We start from the raw sequence: 19825 nt of genomic DNA on the forward strand, positions 1-19825 counted from the left end.
GTCAATAACCTAAAATTGCAGTTGATTATACAGCTGACAGTGTGAAATTAGTTGTCCTTTTATACAATTGCATAATTCTCAAAGTTTTGAAACAAACTTGATTTATGACTCCAAGACAAAGTCAAATCTGTGCTCACAATTATGTATTATTTAGAGTAGATTCTGACCTTAAAAGCAGGTAAGTAACCTGTTGCGGTCCACATCATTTTCTTTTAATTTTAATTGCCTATAGTATATGAACTGGGGTATATAGTTGGCTTATATTTAACTTCAGGGCTGGACTTTACTACAGGCCCTATTGAGACGGCAGTGCGGTAAAGCTTGGAGGGAATATTTTAAATAGTTTGGAATGAAAATATTTTTTTTGTAATTTTTTTATAAAGAAGTGTATGGAAAGGATTGTTGCAGTTTTATCTTGCATTATTTCAAAATTTTGATTATTTTCCATTATCGACCTTAGAAAATTCAATCATCTGGTGTCTCATCAATTTCATGTGATATACAGGACTGTCTCAGAAAATTACAATATTATGATAAAGTTCTTTAATATTTCTCTAATATTTTGAGATAGGATTTTTGAGTTTTCTTAAGATGTAAGCCATAATGAGCAATATTAAAATAATAAAAGGCTTGCAATATTTCAGTTGATTTGTAATGAATCTAGAATGTATGACATTTTTGTTTTAGTAATTGCATTACAGAAGATAAAGAACTTTATCACAATATTCTAATTTTCAGAGACAGTCTTATACATTTACCCTAATATAAAGTTTATCTTAAAAAGTTAAATTAAAGTTAAAAATTAAGTCTATCTCAATATTTAACATGTATATTAATATTTTAGCATTTCTAAAATTAATCCTTGCCGTTTTCAATCAATTATCAGATTTTTTCAAAATACTGTCAAATGAGAACAACTCCAATGGATGCACATTTAACGTTGTCACCCCAAACATGCTGGTGCAGAAACTCCACACACTTGGACTGAAACCTTCCCTCTGCAACTGGATGCTGGACTTCCTGACCATCACACTGCAAGCTGTTAGAACACCTGGAGCGCCGCTGCAGTGAAAACAACCTTTCCATCTATGTGAGGAAAACAAAGATGATAGTGGACTTGGAGTAAACAGCACCACTCCTGAAAATCAGAGGAGCAGTTGTGAAAGTGGTCTACAGGTACCTGGATGTTCACCTCAGGGAGGACCTCTTTTGGACTAACACCACTTCCTCCTTGGTCCGGAAGGGTCACCAGCACCTCTACCTCCTCACAAAACTAATATGTGACAGTGTCCTCTGTTTCTGCTCCTCTGTGTTGCTGCTCTATAGCAGAGAGGAGGATTTTCCATTGAGTGGTTAAGATTGCACAGAGGATTGTTGGCTGCAGCTTCCACACCTAAGTCATCATCAGCAAATGCAGAAAGAGGGCCAACTGCAAAAGCCAGGACTCCATCCACCCTGCATTTGCACTTTTTGTGCCTTCCCTTTAAAGAAGAAGGCTGCCGGCCAACTGGGACAGGACCACCAGACTGAACAGCTTCTATTTTCCAACACCAAACTTTGTATACTATTTTACAGCATGGATAATTTTGGACTTACATTGTGCCTTACCATGCTTATTGTTGTAGATTTTATATTTGTTTACAATGTATTTTTATTATTCATGTTCTTCTTTTCATCTTTTCAGTCTTGAAAATTACTTAGTTTTATAATGCTTTTAACTCATTCTGTCCGTCCTGTGTTTTAGTCTATGCTGGACAGAGCCTTAGCCTGGGAACATGCTTATGGTGTAGTCTTCGCTCTGTGATGTTTTTTAGGTTTTTTGCTTTTTTTTTTAGTACTGAACATGCACATAGACAGGACAGAGTAGGAATTATGAAACACAGTGAACAAACCTTCAAGAAACACCATGGAAAATATTTTACAGGGATGATAAGAAAGGCGGTGAGAGACGGGAAATTAGACAAATGAAAGTCACCTGAAAGCCAAGACGAGAAAATATGACAAAAAATATGCGGTTTGACTTCGCTGTGACTACAGTAGGAGACGAGAAAGACCAGTGTATTTACGGGGTCTTAAAATGATGGCAGCGGACAGCATGAAGCCAAATAAATGAAGGCGTCAATTAAGACAGAAGTGTACATGTAACAATTTTATAGACAAATTATGCTATGGTTGTGGCAGAGAGTGGGGGGCAAAATGTTTTCTTCTTCAATGGGGGGGCATAACACAAAATAATTGACAAGCACTTGTTTTATTTAATACACTAAGACGTTTTCCACAACAGGTCCACAGATCAGCAAAGACACACCGCTTGCTCGGGGACAGGACGAATTACACTGACGAAATTCCACACGTTCTTGTGATTCTTGAAATAGTTCACCATATTGTTACGTCTTTTTAATTCTTACCTATCCAATAGGCCTACAGGTAGCCTACAGTAAAATATTGAAATGTTTTATTTGTTTGAGTTTTGACTTTTCTATTTTAAAATGCATGATGGTAGAAAGAGGGATGAAGGCTTTGGTAATAACACCAGTAAGGATTTAAAACTACTTTCACTCCATCATCTTATGCTGTTTGGCTACACTCTGCCTACCACGAATTTGCAGTAACTAATCTTTGGGGATTTTCTGCATCACTTATTCTGGGTCACTCCAGAATTTCTCCTTGTCTTAACTCACACACACTTTTAATTTCTTGCATCAGGCTCATCACTCAAACACTCTTTTTCAGAACATTCCTAACAAACTTCTCCCTCCAGATAACTCATACTCAGTTTCATATCCTATCAACAAGAACAACTTTAATCCTGCTCTTAAGCTTCTTGTTTTTTTTCTCTTTTCTCTTCTCTGGGCACACAATCGCCGCTTTCCACCTTCCTTTTCTGCACATCATCTAACTCTATCTATTCCTGTCATTGTCGTATTTTTCAAAGAATACACTCTCGGTCACAGACTGTTCTCTCTCTGCTCACAAACACACCTTCCTCCTCCCGTTCTTTGAATCACAATATCCCATTTCCCACTAGCGCCCTGTAGTTTGTCATGGCAAAATAAGATGTGAAAGTCATATTCTGTTCGATTTTCACATCTTATTTTGGCATAAGTGTTACACCAGATGGCCTTCCTGATGCGACCCACTGCATTTGTCATTGAGGCTGCACATTAAGGTTATGTTAAAATACATTACACAGATAATATTCAACCTGGGTGTTGCTGCAAAATGATTTCATCTCAAAAATGAAGTTACATCATTCGACAGCGATGTCACTGTTCCTATCTAAGATGAGATAAACTTTATTGATCCCCATAGGGGAAATTCCTTTGAAAAAAAGGAAATACATATGAATATAAATGTGAGTATAAATATAAATAGAAAGGCAGATGACGGGATACAGCAAGACAACAAACAACAACAACATCCAGGAACAATGAGGATGAAATATGTGAATGTAGAAAAGAATGTATCCATCAGGGATTTAACCATATAATTTAAACTGTTTAAACTGTGACTGAACTGATACAAAAACCAAACAAAAATATACATTGACAAAGGATATCAGGCATAAACTTACTTTATTTGGTTCAAGAGATAGTGTATTGAAGTAGTAGTTGTAACCAGGCTTCTCAGCTTTACTAGATCTAAAAATTACTGATATACATCAAATATTTCCAACACATGAATTACAGCTTTTATATATATTATATATATTGACTGTCTTTGGCATAATTCAGTATTATCCGTCCTGTCACTGGGAGGACAATTACTTTGTGCACTCTTGCAGTAACTCAAAATAATTTCCTATTTATAACTTTTCTTGGTTAATCAATTATTTCTTTCATTAGACTCAGAGATGTTGGAAAAATAAATATTTACTTCCTTGTCACAATATAACTTAAGAAAGGGTATTTTCTTGATTCCTCCTGAAACAATAAAACATCATTCAATATTCTGAGTGGCAAATATCAGGTGTGTGTTAACATAATACCTTTCACAATTCAAAACTTTCAATTTAGTTATTGTGAATCATTTAAATAAAATAATGGCATTATAACAATCCAAACTATAAATGGTAACATTTGAGTCTAATTAGCAGAGGATAAACTGTCCATCGCCACAGACAACAGGTGAAACTAATTAGAAAGTGATGTGTGCTGCAACAACAGCATAACAGGGGTTTGACTGCAAACGTTTAAGACAAATTATATTTGAGAAAAAGAAAATAACAACAATGAACTTAAACTACTTGAAGGTGAGTGAAAAAGTTTTAAAGTTCTTGCATTCCTATTTGTCAACACTAAGTCTTGCAGCCAAAGTGACAATACTATTATTCCTCACTCTAGCTGAATGCGATCCTCCTTTTTTTCTGCTTCCACCGCCTTGTTACAGGTAATGAAGCGAAAATAACTTTTTTGAGACACATTAAAAAGTAACTTTTGTTAAAGTAACTTTTGGTTATTTGTAGGAACTTGTGATGTGAAGTATTGCACTGACCCAACAAGATGCGTCCTGTCTAAGGATTTAAGAAGCTGCAAATGCACCGCCGGATATTATCATGACCGCTGTGACAGAAGTAGGTCATTATATATTTTACTTTCTTTATGTCGTGTTTTGTGTCTCTTGAGATGTTTTCTGATGATTTTATGATCTTGACACTATTTAAGAAAACTTACAAGAACTGCACAGGTTCGTAGAATATCAATTTCGTTTTTTTTTTTTTTTTTGGCCTTTTCTTTATTTTAATGGCCGCAGTTTTGCACATTTTCTACCTGTTATTAACAAATTTAAGTGTGTTTACTGTTTTAAAAACTTGTGAAATAAGGTTGTCACTTACCGATTTTCACCGAAGGTGACTTTGCGCTTCGAATCGGGGAAACGCACGCCGGTTACGCCACTGTTAGATCTCAAATTTTGTCCTACATTTTTACAATTGTTTTTTCAAAAATTGATATTTTGCAGTTCTTTTTTTCCCCATTGTCTGAAACTTTTTTTTTTTTTTTTTCCAACACAAATAGTAAAACCAGATAATACATATGTACAAACATGGCTAAATCAAATCTAATCAATGATACAAACCGGCATAAGCAAACAAGGACTTAAGGACAATGGTTTTCAGGATTAAAATGCTTGTGAGAAACGTTTAATTCTTGAAGAAAATATCCATGTGTATAATAAAATAAAAAATATAATAACAAATAAATGAATCGGAAGGGGAATACAATATGTATTTAACTTGGTGGTTCTAAAGGAATGTCAGTCATAAAACCATTGTCTGAAAACTCCTTCCATAACAAACCACAGCTTAGATATCCCTTGTGAAGAGAGAAACTCTTATCAGCTGTAGTTCTGAGACGAATGTCATATTGATCTACCTCAAAAAATTAACGTATCTGTTCAGTGCTAAGTTGTCCTGCAATGTTGTCAAGTGTGTTTCAAAAAGACCAGCTCAGATTGTAGTGTTATGGAATAACAAACTGTTTGAGGAGGAAGAAGTGATGCATTCTTCCCTTGATGCCAGAAATCCAGATGGCCAGCTCAGATTTTTATTCATTTTTTGTTCTCCCAGCCTGTTTGTCCTCATGCTTTCCTTAAAATACAACTCGAACTTTGGAAACATTGTTTGAAGAATTGAAACCCCTGCTTTCTTGTGAATAATTTTTTTTCTTTAAACCGAATGGAACATATTTTGTAGTGCCTAAAATTAAAAAAAATGTATAGATCACCAGGCACTTTTTGGCCCCTGTTCACAGTTTAAGCTCCAAATTATTCAGTGGTAGGTTTGTGAGTACTGCATGGTAACCTAATTTCACCTTAAATGTTTTCAGTTAGTGCTACTTTTAAGTGAAGTGCTTTAATGGCAAGTGGTCTTTTTTTTTTTTTTTTGACTGTTGCTGTTTTTCCCATCAGCATTGATTTAATCTTTTGGAAGAAGCACTTCCATTTCACATCAGTTAACTAGCACTATGATCAAGTATTCATTTGTCATCCCCTCATAATGAAATGTGCGCTAGAGAATCCTGCATTAAATAAAGGCAGATCATTGTCACACTTGCAATATGTCATCAAGCCATCACAAATTTGTGTTTTTTTTGTTTTTTTTTCTTAAAAGACTTTTAATAGATGGATGCCATTTTTGTAGCAATTATCCCTACCAGATAATTCTGAAATAATGGAACCATGATAACATGCTCTAACCCTTCTCTCAATCTGGTCTTAATTTCCCAGATGCCAACATAAAAGTCATCTGCAGCAGCCACTATATCTCAGTCAGCGGGATTGAAGACTACTTCATCTATAATAATGTGCCACTGGAGTCTTTGCACTTATCCAATACTTCTTGTCGTGCTCAGAGGGAGGTCATTGACAATGTATCGTACTATACATCCAAAATATCCAGAGATGATTATTTTACCTGTGGCGGCAACCCAATTGAGGTAGTTCACACTGGTGTTTTACCGCAGTCACGTAGCAAGTCAAACGTAGCAACAATAATTGCGGTCAATAACAATTTTCTCTTTTTTTTTTTTTTTCCCCTTTGTAGAAAAACCAGACTCATATTTCATATTCCCTGAGTTTGACAACAGATCCCAAGGTTAGTGGAAACATAATCAGAGATCCAGTCATCAGGATTGACTACACTTGCGTCTACCCATACATCAGAAGGGTCAGTCTGCCTTACCCAGTCATCCCATATTCCAGGTAAAGGAGCCTTTGGCAGGCTTCCCTCATCCCTGAAATTTTCCACCTGTTTTTAATTGTCAGTCACCATCATCTAAAGGGGAGTGTTTTATGTAGAATGTCAGTAAGTGTCTTGAAATACATTCTTATCAAACACAGGTATTGGTGTTCTCTTTAATTTAGAACGTATGCTCAGAAAGCCAATAATTAAGAGCTTTGTGGTGTAATTTGCAACTTGACAAAATATTTAAAGAAAACGATTCAGTCACTTGTCTTCAAAGCCTTTTAGCCATTTTCCTTTGTTGCCTCCATAGAAATTGCTGGTTTTCTTGACAGGTGGAAGAATTGTCATATCCTGTGACAGGTGGTTATATGTCAAGGTCTTGATGTGGTTGTAGGCCTCCTATCAAGGAAGACCACACGTTCAGTTTTGTTGAATTGCCGTAACCAAACGCCTTTGTCACAACAGTGAGACCATCATGCGTGCAGATGAACGCGACGCTACCATTCAGATGCTGCTGTACACGGATCACACCTACACCAAGGCCTTCAGCAGCGCACCCATCATTAAACTCCGAGACAAGGTAGCGGAGCACCCACTCGTCAGCTCCTATGTCATTTTTGCTAATGTATTAGTTTATTCTCTTTAGATGCGTCTCAAATATTATGACAGGTGTTCGTGGAAGTGACCGTGATGGAGCCACCGGATTTTTTCCTGCTTCGACTTAATGAGTGCTGGGCCACGCAGACGTCCCAGTCAAACCCTTCAAATGGATCTGTTCACAAATTGCTCCTTAATGGGTGAGAACTTCTTCGTATTCGGATGGTTGAAGTAAGGAAAACCGCTAAAAAAAAAAATTCTCCTCTATTTATCCAGGTGCGAAAATGACCACACAGTTTCTTTCCATAATCTGAGTGAGGGGCAGTCCTTCTATAATGGTCAAAGTTCCACCATACGCTACAGCTTTGACATGTTTCGCTTCACAGAAGAACCTCTTGAATTGTATCTGCATTGCACTGTGCAGCTTTGTGCACCAGATGACCATTTGTCCTGCACACCGGTGAGCTCATCTTCTAAAATGCTTTGAAATTGGCCACTTGATTTAGGCGATGGTGCCAATATTGCCTTTGAAAAGTCTACATTTGTGAAAATCAGCATTCCTCATCAGTTTGAACTAATGCATTGTACTGGATTATGTTTCATGACCGTCAGTGTTTACCTCAATTTATAAGAACTCTTCTGTTCACAGAACTGTAAGTCTCTTAGTAAGAGAGAAGCAGTGAGGGCAGACCCGGTCCAGGGCCTTCTGTCGTATGGACCAATCAAAATTGAATTGACTGACAGGCAAATCAATCAATCCAGTGAGTTCTGAGAGAACCTTGTTGCTTACAATTCAATTGCATCAAATTTCCATAGCAATTTTTCGTGTGTGTGTAATGTTTCAGGTATACTGACAACTGTGGTGCTACCTGTAGCAGGCGTCTGGGCTTTGGGCTTCTTCCTTATTATCCTCATCACTGTGGTCAAGGCTGACAACAGGAGGCTCACGCAAACCGAATAGCACTGGAACACCGGTTTCTGTTTCAATAAAAATAAATGTTTTTATTCATGCATTATTGCTACCGATACAAGTAGTGATTGAAAGAGTCAAACTGGACAATTGTATCAAAAGTGCAGATTGACAATTATTACTGTTGCGCATAATCCTAATCTATAATTTTAGATGAAAACCTGTATATTGTATTCCTTAGCTGCATTTGGTTGTCACCTGCCAATGAGTGATTAATGGAGAGTGGGGTCTGGAAAATATATTTCACAGAAGAAATCAAGAGCAAAAACATCCGTTCGACTGGTTTTATGAGAGCTGGTTGGAATCGACTGTTTTAACATCTTGTCACTACTTCTGTTTTGAGGGATGCACTACAAAACAACAAACCTGAAAAACAAATATAGGCTTCATGTTATGTGACTTAAGTTCTGAAATACATACGCCTCTTTTATATTTTGTGTGAACAAAACCGCTGTGCATTTTTTTGCCCAAGTGTCGTAAAATAATCTGCAAATGGTCAGAAACCAAATGCATTTTTGACTGTCAGAGTAAATGTTGAGTAACTTTGTATGGACTGTATACACAAACATTGAGAGCTGCATTGCTATCAATAAAGCTCAATTTGCCCACCCTGCTTTGAGCCTAAAAATATAATTTCCACTTTTGATTTTTTTTTTGTTTTCAGTAGGCTTGTAACAGGATCAGATTATGTAGTAGTTTAATTTGAAAATTGTTTAGAAAAACACTTTTGGGGGGCAAAAGTAAGGGACTTACCCACCGAATCAAAACCCAACAATTTGATTCCTGCCTGCACTACAATCAAATGTTTTTTTACAGTTCCGACATTTTTTATTTGAATTAAATGGGATTGCTGAAATGCAGGAAGGAGGTGTATCAGTATCTAAGTCTACCATAAAGATGAGAGTAAATACAAAGGTTTCAGCCCAAGGTGCAAACCATTACTCAGCCTCAAAATAGAGAAGCCAGAATTGATGTTCCCAAAAAACACCAGCCCAGTTCTGGAACAGCATTCCTTGGACAGATGAGACCAAGATCAAACTGTACCAGGATGATGTCAAGAAGAAAGTTTGGAGAAGAATTGGAACAGCTCATGATGCAAAGCACCGCATCCTCTGTAAAACATGGTGGAGGCAGTGTGATGACTTGGGCGTGCACGGCTTCCACTGGGCACTGGGTCGCTTGTGTTTAGTGAAGATGTGAGAAAAGACAGAAGCAGCCGGATAGATTCGGAGGTGTATAGGGAAACACTTTCTGCTCAGATTTAGCCAAATGCAGCAAAGTTGACTGGACGAAACCTACGGCAAAAGCAACCCGGGAGTTTTTTTTAAAGCAAAGAAGTGGAATATTCTGCAATAGCAGAGTCAATCACCAGCTCTCAACCCAATTGAGCATGCATTTCACTTATGACAAATCTTAAGGCAGAAAAACCCATAAACAAGCAACAACTGAAGACAGCTGCAGTAAAGGCCTGGCAAAGCATCACAATACCCATGGGTGTTTTGTGATACCCATGGGTTCCAGACTTCAGGCAGTCATTGCCTGAAAAGGACTTTCAACAAAATATTGAAAAATGACATTTTACTTATTTGCCCAATTACTTTTGAGCCCCTAAAATGAGCAACGTTAGTATAAAAATAGCTGCAACTCCCATATGTTTACTCATATACTTTTTGTTCAACCCCTTGAATTAAACCTTAAAGTCTGCACTTCAATTAGGTTGTGATTGTTCCAATTCAAATCCAATGTGGTTGCATGCAGAGCCACCGTCCAAATATTTCTGGGCCTAACTGTAACACACACACACACACACTCAGCGCAACACCTTCTTGGCTCCCTCCCGCTCTCCTTCCCCTTGTTGCTAAGCAGCATATGGAGGCCAGCGCAAGTGCTTCTGTTGTTGCTTTTATTTTGACTCAGTGACATTTATTAAAGATCTTACAGTAGTTTTGTTTAATACTTGAGACGTGATTAAAATAAAGCACAGGTAAATTTAATTGCTTCCTAAGCTATAACGTACTATTTCAGCTAATGTGTACAGGTGTTAGAGGGAGTGAAAGTACCTCTCCAAATGCCTTTATGTCGGATGTAATCAGGATCAGCTTCCGTCACAGATCATCCACATTGGCTTTACCTCTATCTCTCTATTTTCCCTTTCACTTTTTCTTGCTGGATATTTATTTTTAATTATATTTAACAGTATTTATTCACTATGATCTCCCTTGAGATGTGCATTGCCAAAATTTTGGACAGGTGAGAGATTTGCAAATCTTATTCTCAACTATGGTCAACTTCCTTCTCAGTCAGATGTTAAATGACGATTGAGGCCAGTGTCTAATTATCGTTTTGTAGCCAAAGCTCTGTTTCATCAACCTGTTCTTTCAGCTTATCCTCTGTTGAGCTCATAATGGGATCTTTCTAGCGCCTCCTGCTTCTGAGGTACCATGCATTTTACCAATCTTAAAGACCAAGGGAGTCCTCACTCAGAATGTTTCAATCTGATTTGTTTACAGGTCTCAATTTTCTTGATATATATACAATTAACTTCAGTTATAAAAGCCACCTGTCCACAATATCAGTCATACTCCAAACGTCACTATGGCCAAGAGCAAAGAGCTGTCAAAGGACACCAGAAACAAAATTGTAGACCTGCACCAGGCTGGGAAGACTAAAGAAATCAACTGTGGGAGCAATTAGAAAATCTAAGACATACAAGACAACTGAAAATCTCGCTCATTCTGGGGTTACACACAAGATCTCACCCTGTGGGGTCAAAATGGTCACAAGAACAGTGAGCAAAAACCTCACGGCGGGCACGGTTAATGACCTCCAGAGAGCTGGAACCAAAGTAACAAGACTACCATCAGTAACACACTACGCCGCCATGTACTCCAATCCTGCAGAGCCAAATGTGTCCCCCTGCTTAAGCCAGTACATGTCAAGGCCCGTCTTAAATTTGCTAGAGTGCATTTCGATGATCCACAAGAGGATTGGTCGGACGAAACCATTTCATTTATTTAACTCTTATTTTCTTTCAACACCAAAGTGAGAGGAGTATCATCTGTTGCTTTTTCCTTTTTTCCCCCTCTTGATCACATACAAAGTATACTCTTGATGCCCCAATGAAACCGTTCTTATCCTTTAAGCTCGTATTGCTCCTAGTCCAAGAGTGTGCTGTGACCTTCTGTCGGTGCTGTCTAATCCCGTTAGACGTAGGTAGCTCCCTCAGAATCGAAGCAGACCGATGCTTGCTAAGACACGCTCTTGATCTCAACCCCTCCGACATGCAGAGCCAGACATAGGGACACAGGTAAGGCTCTTATCTGTTTTGTTGTCGTCGTTAAAACATTTCATCCGAGACCAACCGATTACTGGATGGTATGTGATTGATTCAGTGTTTTTTTGGTAATTTTTTTTTTTCGTTTTTTGAGTGCAGAATGAGGCAATCAAAAAGTCTATATCTTTTATTGATGTTTTATTTGGATATACTGTGTTATAGAAAAAGAAAGATATCCCTAATTTTGACACAGAGTTATACACAGTAAAAGATTGACAAAAATTTGTAGGCTGAATTTAAGGGGTCGCGAAGCAGTTGTCTTGCAACTGAAAATTCCTGGTCCAGTTCCTGAGCTCTTCCTGGACTTTTCAAGTGTTGTTGAGCTAAACTCAGAATCCTCAACTGCTCCCCAGGTGCGGCAGCCCACTGCTCACATTTCATCAATGGATAATTAAATCCAAAGACCAATTTCCAGCAAGGGATCAATAAAGAATAATCATTTCAAAAAGGTAAGGAACAAACTCCCCTCATAATATTGTATAAGTTTAATGTATCACAATAGAAAATAAAATCACACATTAATCACAAATGGAGGCAAATTCCAAAGCTAGCAAATTTGGCCAAACTGAAAATTGGCACTTGATTACTAAATTTTTTGTGTGTTCTGTCTTTTCTGACAGTAAATGAAATATTTCATTGTGTGTTTTTTTCTTTTACTATTAACACATGTTCTACAAGTAATTTAAAAATTAAAGATTCAATATGTGTGGTCCTCAACGCTTACCCAAATCATTGTTTTGGGCGTTACGATCTAGACTTTAGTTATAAGCTTTAAACTTAAAACAATCTGAAATCATAAGATAAGAAACATTTGAAGTATGTTAACAAACCTGTGGTATATGTTTATTCTCGACTGTGCTGTCAAAACAATTTTATTAAGATAAAAACGTAATTTGATAGTAAGACTGGTTGCAAGGGCCTAAAAAATTTCTGTTGATGGATGGCAAAGATGTTAGAGAGAAATTATTTTTGAAAGAAATATAATGAAAATAAAGGGACGAAGAGGCTGGCCTACTGACATTTTCTGTGATGTTTGTTTAGATTTGATAAACTTTCACACGTCAAAAAAAAAAAAATAGACACACAAGCGACTCTCTTGCTTAATGTCTGAATATCAGTCTGTGCCAGGTAGTGTAATTTCTCAGTTTGTTAAAGAATGATTGCCTTAACTATCTGTTTGTTGTACAAAGGAGGCAGCTTGCTGCAATGATACCCAATGTTTGGCCTTTGGTCCTTTCCCTTTCGTATTTTAATTTTAATTTCGTAATTTTATATATCACTTATTTTGACTCTACTTGTTAGACAGTGTACAATTAGACCCAGTAGCCTGTCTTTGTTTTGAAAAGAGAATAGGCCGAGGGATCTCTTCCAGCGAAAAGGGCACAATTAATCAGACTTCATTCATTTTATCGAGGAACTTAATTTGCAAAAATAACAAAAAGAAAATTCCAATTTTAAAAAGATCAAAGAAAGAATCCTCAACATGAATTATTATTGCTAACATCCATAACATGTTTTTTGTGTATTCTACAGCATGTTTAACTGGGTAGTGAAAGTGGTTCCTCAACCTCCTGAATCCAGGACAGATGAACCAGCAAAGGATCGTGTGGCTGTATGACAACATTCAAACACATACAATATTTTTTTAATAGAGTACTTTAACATCTTTAATTATCTGGGATAGTAAGATTTTTTTTGCAAAATAGATGAGTTATATTGTCATTAATATGTTAAATATCCTTTCTCTGATCAGGAATGTACCAGGATCAAAAAAGGTGAGGAATCATGATTGTATTGTTTATTGATACCTGCTCAAGACTGACTAACTGTATTTATTTTTAATTGATCAGCTTCAACAGACAGGAGCCTGCTCCCAAAAAACACAGATGACGTTTCAGAGGACAGGTAAAGCGTTCAAACTGTTTATGTTTGTGTGGTCAACACATGAGAATATTTGTTTATAGCGCTCCTTCTCTTTGCTTCCTCCGTAGCCAATCCAACCCAAGTATTTTGGGCTGGCTTTCTAATGGTTTTGTGAGTGCACTTCCACAGCCTGCTGGCTCCCCATGTCCAACCAGAGTCACATCTGACACCACGGTTAGTGAGAGTTGTTTTCTGATGGTTTTAACATGCCATTGTGGCAGATTCAGCGATTGCTTCATGCTGCTTTCTTTTTTTTTCTTTCCTTGATAAACATAAGTCTGACACTGAGTTATGATTGGCCCTTAAAATTCAACATGTAATATCATAAGTAACTTTTTAACTCTTTATCACTTATTTGAGGTGGTTTCATTTTAATTCATAACAGTGCCCTGTGAAAGACTAAGCTACAGTATAGAATTGCTCATAAGAATAAAATGGAAGAAAAGTTTTAATGAGTTGTTTCTGATGTGAAGAGCCGACGGCTAATTGTCCGATTAACCGAAATTCCTATGATGATAAATGTCAAAGTTTGAGAAAACAGATTCTTGCTCTCCCTCTCTCATGCCTTTTTGTATGTATGTATGCAGCATCATGCTGATGTTTTACACAGTTACTATCAGGCATTAGTCTCAAAGCTATTTGTCTACTTTTTTTTAGATAACCATAGTTCAAAATATGATTTTAGAGACTGATGTAAAATTTTACGAACTTATAACATCAGCTGTTATAATAACTTTTTTCCCTCTGTTTCTTTTCTCCCCATTTTCCATTGTATAGAGTGGTGAGGACAGAGAAAGGTAGTTTAACAGACAAGTGAACATTAAAAAAAAAAAAAAGTATATATCTCTGTTAATTGAAGCTGTTGTTTTTCCAAGGTCTGGCATGATGGACTGGGTCACTCAGGGTTTGACAAAGGTACTGCCTCAGCCTGAAGAGAAGTACAAAGAGAGGGACAACATATGCGCTGAGGAGCACACTGAGGTGACACATGATTTTTGGGAACATTTATTATCATTATCTCCATTTTACGGTGGCAGTGGTTAGAGATTCAGCCTCACAGCACGAAGGACCGTGGTTCAATTCTGTTAGGGAGACCTTTCTGTGTGGAGTTTGCATGTTGTCCTCCCACAGTCCAAAAACATGCAGCAGGTTAATTGGAAAAAATTTGAAAAATTGCTGTAGCTGCACCTGGACCTGCAGCTCTGCAGGGCTTGAACAAACCGGTTGCCAGATACTCCTGGACATCCAACGGCATGTGGCCAAAGGCTCTTTGTGCCAGGCTCTCTATGTTGCTGGCCAACCCCAGCAGCCCTCTCTGGAACCGAGGTCTCACGACTAACTATTTCCCCTGGTGAGGGGACCCACAAAGTCTCTGAGCCGAGCCAGAGCTCTCTTGCGCCTCTGAGGACGAACCACCTGAGACGACAGGGGCTGGGGAACTGTTGGTTCTGTCTCCAGACAGGGAGCGGGGCTACAAGGGCCCACCCAATGGCTGCCCAACTTCAGGCACCAGCCCTTCTTGCACCACGTACTGTACATCCAGACAAACTCTTCTGCCTGAAAGTGTCTCCCCCTGCGCCCTCACATCATTGATCCCTTTTTGCCTCAAGCCAGCCCTCTGCTGCTGCTTCCAAGCAAAACTGTGTGCTGTATACCCTGGCATACTGGAGCGGTGCATGAGAGCCCTTGCGGGCTTTGCAGGGGTCAAAACGGCGACAGAATCCTCCACATCCCTCCTGTTCCGACCCCAGTAGAACCCCTGGCAGAGACAGCAGAGAGAGTTTTCGAAACCCTAAAGTGTCCAGGTCCTGCAGCTCCATACATAGCCTTGTGCGCCCCTCCTGCAGACCCTTGGGGGACCCACTACCTACCATTTTTCCTCCCCTGCTGCAGGCTCTAACTATGCCCGCTGCAGCACACCATGGTGCAAACGCAATGCGTCAAACATTGCCCACAGTCTTTTGGTCGTTGTGGAGAACACTGCCACCTCTTCCCACGGTGGCTGCTGCTGCGCCTCCACCTACTGCAGAACAGGCCTCAGCTTCAGATCCTGACTCCATTGCCGGATCCACTGTGTCATGTCAAAGGCCTTCAACCCCTGGCAAATGGACACCTCACCCTGCCACCCATAGAGCCCATCATCCTTCTCACTCGGTAGCAGCCAGGGTGGGGCAGCTGCGGAAAGCAGGATCGATTGCCGCTCTAGCGAAAAGGCACCCGAAACTGGGGTCTGGGGATGGGTTGACTAGCGACAGACAACATGGCATTAGTCATCGGACAGACAGGGGTGGTGTCTGGAAGAACCCTGGGGAGCATCGCAACCGCTGGACCTTCCTGAAAGCTTACTGTCCCTTTACATAGATCCAGCCGGCAGCCTGCCACCTTAAAAAAGTCCAGACCCAGCATACTTGGATCCTGTACTGCCGCTACCCAAGCTGGGTGATGTATCATTCTCCCCTGCACCTTCACCGAGAGTATGCCCGTGTCCTTCATAGAAGCCAGCTTGCTTGTGACTGTGTGTAGACGCACTCTGGTGGCCTTGAGCAGTGTCCCCTCTGGTGCAATGTCCAGCCTCACCACAGTCACCAATCCACCAATGCCGAACAAGGTACCTCCTCCATATTGGTTGGAACATAACCAGAGTTGCCTGCGGAGGCCTGCCCCACCGTGACGAGTGCTTCCTGGCCCGGGCTACTAACAACACTTGATTCTGGGTTGGGCAGTGTCCGACTCCCTCGGCTGTCCTGTCAGTTCCCTCCCTGCAGGGGCGAGCTGGTGGGCCAGCTGTTCGGGTCCGCACATCCCCTTCTATGCAAGCCTTAAGCTGTTTCCTGGAGCCTGTATCGCTGGGGCACTCTTTGGCCAAATGTCCAGGATAGCCATACCCCCAGCAGACCCTGGGCTCTGGACATGTCCTTTATGTCGGCTGTAGTGCCACCGCCTTCAACAGCTCCGTTACCTCCTTAACTGCCCAAACGCAACAAATCCGTCAGTATTTGAGAACAGCTTCTTCTCATGAACCTTTCTTAAGCCATGCCAGCCTCTCTCCTGCCGCGGAGCATGCCAATTCAGCCCTAAAGGCAGGAGAATTCTCCTCTTGACTGCATGTATCACCCCCACCCTTCACCATCTCCCGCTCCATAGCAATCTCTAAGGTTGCCTCCAGTGTCTGGAGGTGCCGTAGCTGCACTTGGACCTGCAGCTCCACAGCCCGTAGAGCTCTAACAAACTGGTCGCAGGCCAGCTCCCCCTGAACATCCTGCCCATCCGTCATGCTCTCAATGTTGCCAGCCAACACCGGCAGCAGCTCGCCAGACTTCCTGACCCGATTGTATTGCTCCGTTCGCAAGAGCCCTAGTTGCACTCATTGCCCGGCTCCCACCGACTTCCAGTACTCCCTCCTCTCACTAGGGTCCAACAGCAGGAGGCAGGACAGTGATAAATAGCGTTAGCTGCAGTGCTTTCTTCTTCTCCATTGACCAGCCTACCGCATTGGCTAAAAGTTCAAACTGGGCCCGGAAAGCTTCCCAATCTGACCTACAGGAGAACTTGGGGACCTTCCAGGCTGAGACAGTGGGCAGGTGTGGCACGCCATCGCCTCCGCAGTCATTACCCACCTGTCTTCACTTCCGGCGCGGCAAGGAGTGGCGCGAATGCCCGACGATGACGTCAGGTTTCTCAACCGGTCTCTGGCTGCGTGCTTAGCTCCGACAAACTGACCAGTCACTTCCTCCGACCAGCCGAAAGCCCAAACTCCCCTTCCCGTCGGACCTCTCCTCCATCTTCACCGAGGGTCCTTGGCTGCTGTTCATGCTAGCGCAAGCTAACCAGCTAACTCCAGCAAGCTGCGACAACCTCCACCAGGACGCCGTCACTTGTCCAATGTAATTTCTGACACCAGTGTAAGGCTTCAAAGAAGACATCCAGAATAAGGCTTTCCTTACAAATGTTGCTCACCTTCCCCCAAACTTCCCGCATTGATCCCTCCCGATCACTGGACCACATCCCATATGACAAGCCTGATGTCCAGTCATCAGTGAAGGGCCATCAAGTGACTGGTTGACAGCTATAGTTTTTATACCGTTGTTGCTACAATATGTAGCAATATGTACAATACAATACAATACAATATATACATCCTTTATTTATCCTCTATTTGAAAGAAATGTAGGCTCTTTGAGCGTATGGCACAAAGTAATAAGCAAAAAATACCTTCACCGGCTAAAAGTTTTTTTGAGCTGAAAAGTTTGCTCCTATGCTACGATGACATTGAACACATTTTTTTTTTTTTTTACCATTATAGGTGTATGATGTAGCAACAATGCCAGGTATGTTTCTTTTTCATATTTGTAGCAGCTATTTTGTAAAAGGCAAGCACTAAATTTATGATGATTACCAATTGTTTTTAAAAATACAGCACATGTGAGAATTATATTGATTTGAGAAAAGAGGACAGCATTTGATATCAGAATTTTAGAAGTAGTTATTCATAATGACTGTGGCCAACTTGCCTGTCTCTACAGATTTTGATCCGCTCCCACATATTCCAGTGGTGGAAATGGTCTCAGATGATGAGGCATCTGAAACAGAAGATTTGTCTTCTAATTTCCCTCCAAAGTGAGCACATCACCCGCTTTTATTTCACTTACTTACATCAATATGACCATGACGGATAAATAATGGTTACCTTTTGCCGACTTAACTGTTGATGATGTTTGCACATTGCTGGGTGATCTGAGTGGAAACGATATTTTAAAAAATGACGTCTTCTTGTCTTAAATGGTGCAGTGTGGTGACATGGATTAAGCACATGATCCCTCAGCCTGTTATACTGCCTCCTGGTGCAGTTCCCCTGGAACCAGCTAAAAAGACCTCCCGTTCCTCTCTGGACAAAAGTATATCCGCCTCGGTCACTTCTACCATAGCTGAGCTGGAAATGCTTTCTTTTGTGCAATGATCCTAATGTCTTTCTTGGTATTGCAGTTTTATCTCCACCTCCGGAATCACTCAGTGGCATCTCTCTGGATACTGACAGCAAGGCTTCAGGGTTTGTAAATCATAATGATTAAAATTGGGAAATCTCGGTCATAAAGATTGCTGGGCTCACAATACATACAGCTCTTAAATGTTCACGCTTTGTTATCATAGCTATCATACAAATCAATCCATGGTGCATGTTAATACTAAAGATAGACTTATTTCTGAGTAGCATAACAAGAACCCTCAGGTAACTATTTTGACTATCTTTAGGATGGTCGGCTGGTTTGTGTCGGGACTCGGCCTGAAGATACCTCAGCCTGCCATTCCATCCAAAAATGAGGTAATCTACCAGACTTACTGCAACTACATTGTTTTTTTTTTTGGTTTTAGTTTGTTTTGTTATTCAACCTGTCGAGTATTACATCTTGACTAATTCCAATTGAAATATAAGTCTTACAGCCTTGTGCTGAATCAAACTTGAAATGTTTAGTGGAATTGAAAAGAAAAACATATTGATAAATATCAACTGTACTTGATCAATTTTAAATATATTTGTAGCAAATATGTTTGATGACAAATATACTTGATGTTACAAAAGCGCAATCAATTTACTCTTGTACTGTAATATTCTCTTTTCTGTTTAATGTATTACTCATATTTTCTAAATTCATAGTGATGAAACATCTAATCACAATTTTTCTCCTTTTCTATCCTCAGGGGGTTGATGACATTCTACAGAAAGGCAAGTTTATATTTTATTCACTGACCAGTATTTTCATTCAGTCATTAAAACCCTCTCCTTTATCTATCCTCTTTTAAGAATAAGTGCCACATTTTACATTTCAATCAAGTGGATCTGCCATGTATCACATAATTGTCCTGGTAAAATGCTTAAAAAATGTATAAAGTGATTATTTAAAAAAATATACCGGGTAGACTGGACTGTACTTTTCCTCAACAAATGAAAACTCATATATATATATATATATATATATATGTTCCACTGAAGCAGCCTTTTGTTTTTCCGTTTTGTAGTTTTTGAAGAGGTTTCTTGGTGGGACATTTGGAGCCTAACTCAGTACCTCTTCTCCTTCTGTTTCAGGGGGGAAGGCGCTGCGAGCCCCTTGAACAGCAGGAGAAGACGACTGGGGAAAGCCCTAATTTTTACTGGAAGAAATATAATCATTATGTGGAAATTAAGAGAATTTGATTTGATTTACTATTTCCAACTGAATATGAACATTTTAACTCACCGAACTTGAGTCATAAAGTTGCACGTGAATGTACATCAATTAAATATATGTGCAAAGTAGACTATAATATGCACGCCACAAATGAG

At 39.8% G+C, this 19825-nt stretch overlaps 2 protein-coding genes across 2 annotated transcripts in view; both read left to right on the plus strand.

The window, feature by feature from the left end:
* The first annotated feature begins 954 nt into the window (after positions 1-954).
* zpd (zona pellucida glycoprotein d) lies at positions 955-8483 on the plus strand. Its single transcript, XM_086163664.1, has 10 exons — positions 955-1067; positions 1150-1352; positions 4466-4573; positions 6226-6434; positions 6542-6699; positions 7148-7262; positions 7352-7479; positions 7556-7739; positions 7929-8040; positions 8125-8483. The coding sequence occupies exons 1-10, from the start codon at positions 955-957 to the stop codon at positions 8238-8240; spliced, it is 1446 nt and encodes a 481-aa protein (XP_086019790.1). The 3' UTR covers positions 8241-8483.
* A 2963-nt stretch (positions 8484-11446) lies between these two features.
* LOC147224775 (uncharacterized) overlaps positions 11447-19825 on the plus strand; it is a 35588-nt gene continuing 27209 nt past the window's right edge. Inside the window, 14 exon segments of the mRNA XM_086163668.1 lie at positions 11447-11556; positions 11937-12032; positions 13117-13195; positions 13337-13358; positions 13434-13488; positions 13575-13680; positions 14284-14303; positions 14382-14487; positions 17810-17834; positions 18030-18123; positions 18295-18401; positions 18490-18553; positions 18757-18826; positions 19204-19228. Coding sequence (XP_086019794.1) covers positions 13118-13195; positions 13337-13358; positions 13434-13488; positions 13575-13680; positions 14284-14303; positions 14382-14487; positions 17810-17834; positions 18030-18123; positions 18295-18401; positions 18490-18553; positions 18757-18826; positions 19204-19228 — 772 coding nt within the window. The 5' untranslated portion in view covers positions 11447-11556; positions 11937-12032; position 13117.

Source organism: Fistularia commersonii, chromosome 17 (assembly GCF_037954325.1).
Source record: "Fistularia commersonii isolate RoL2024-O1a breed Wild chromosome 17, RoL_Fcom_v1.0, whole genome shotgun sequence".
NCBI lineage: Eukaryota > Metazoa > Chordata > Actinopteri > Syngnathiformes > Fistulariidae > Fistularia > Fistularia commersonii.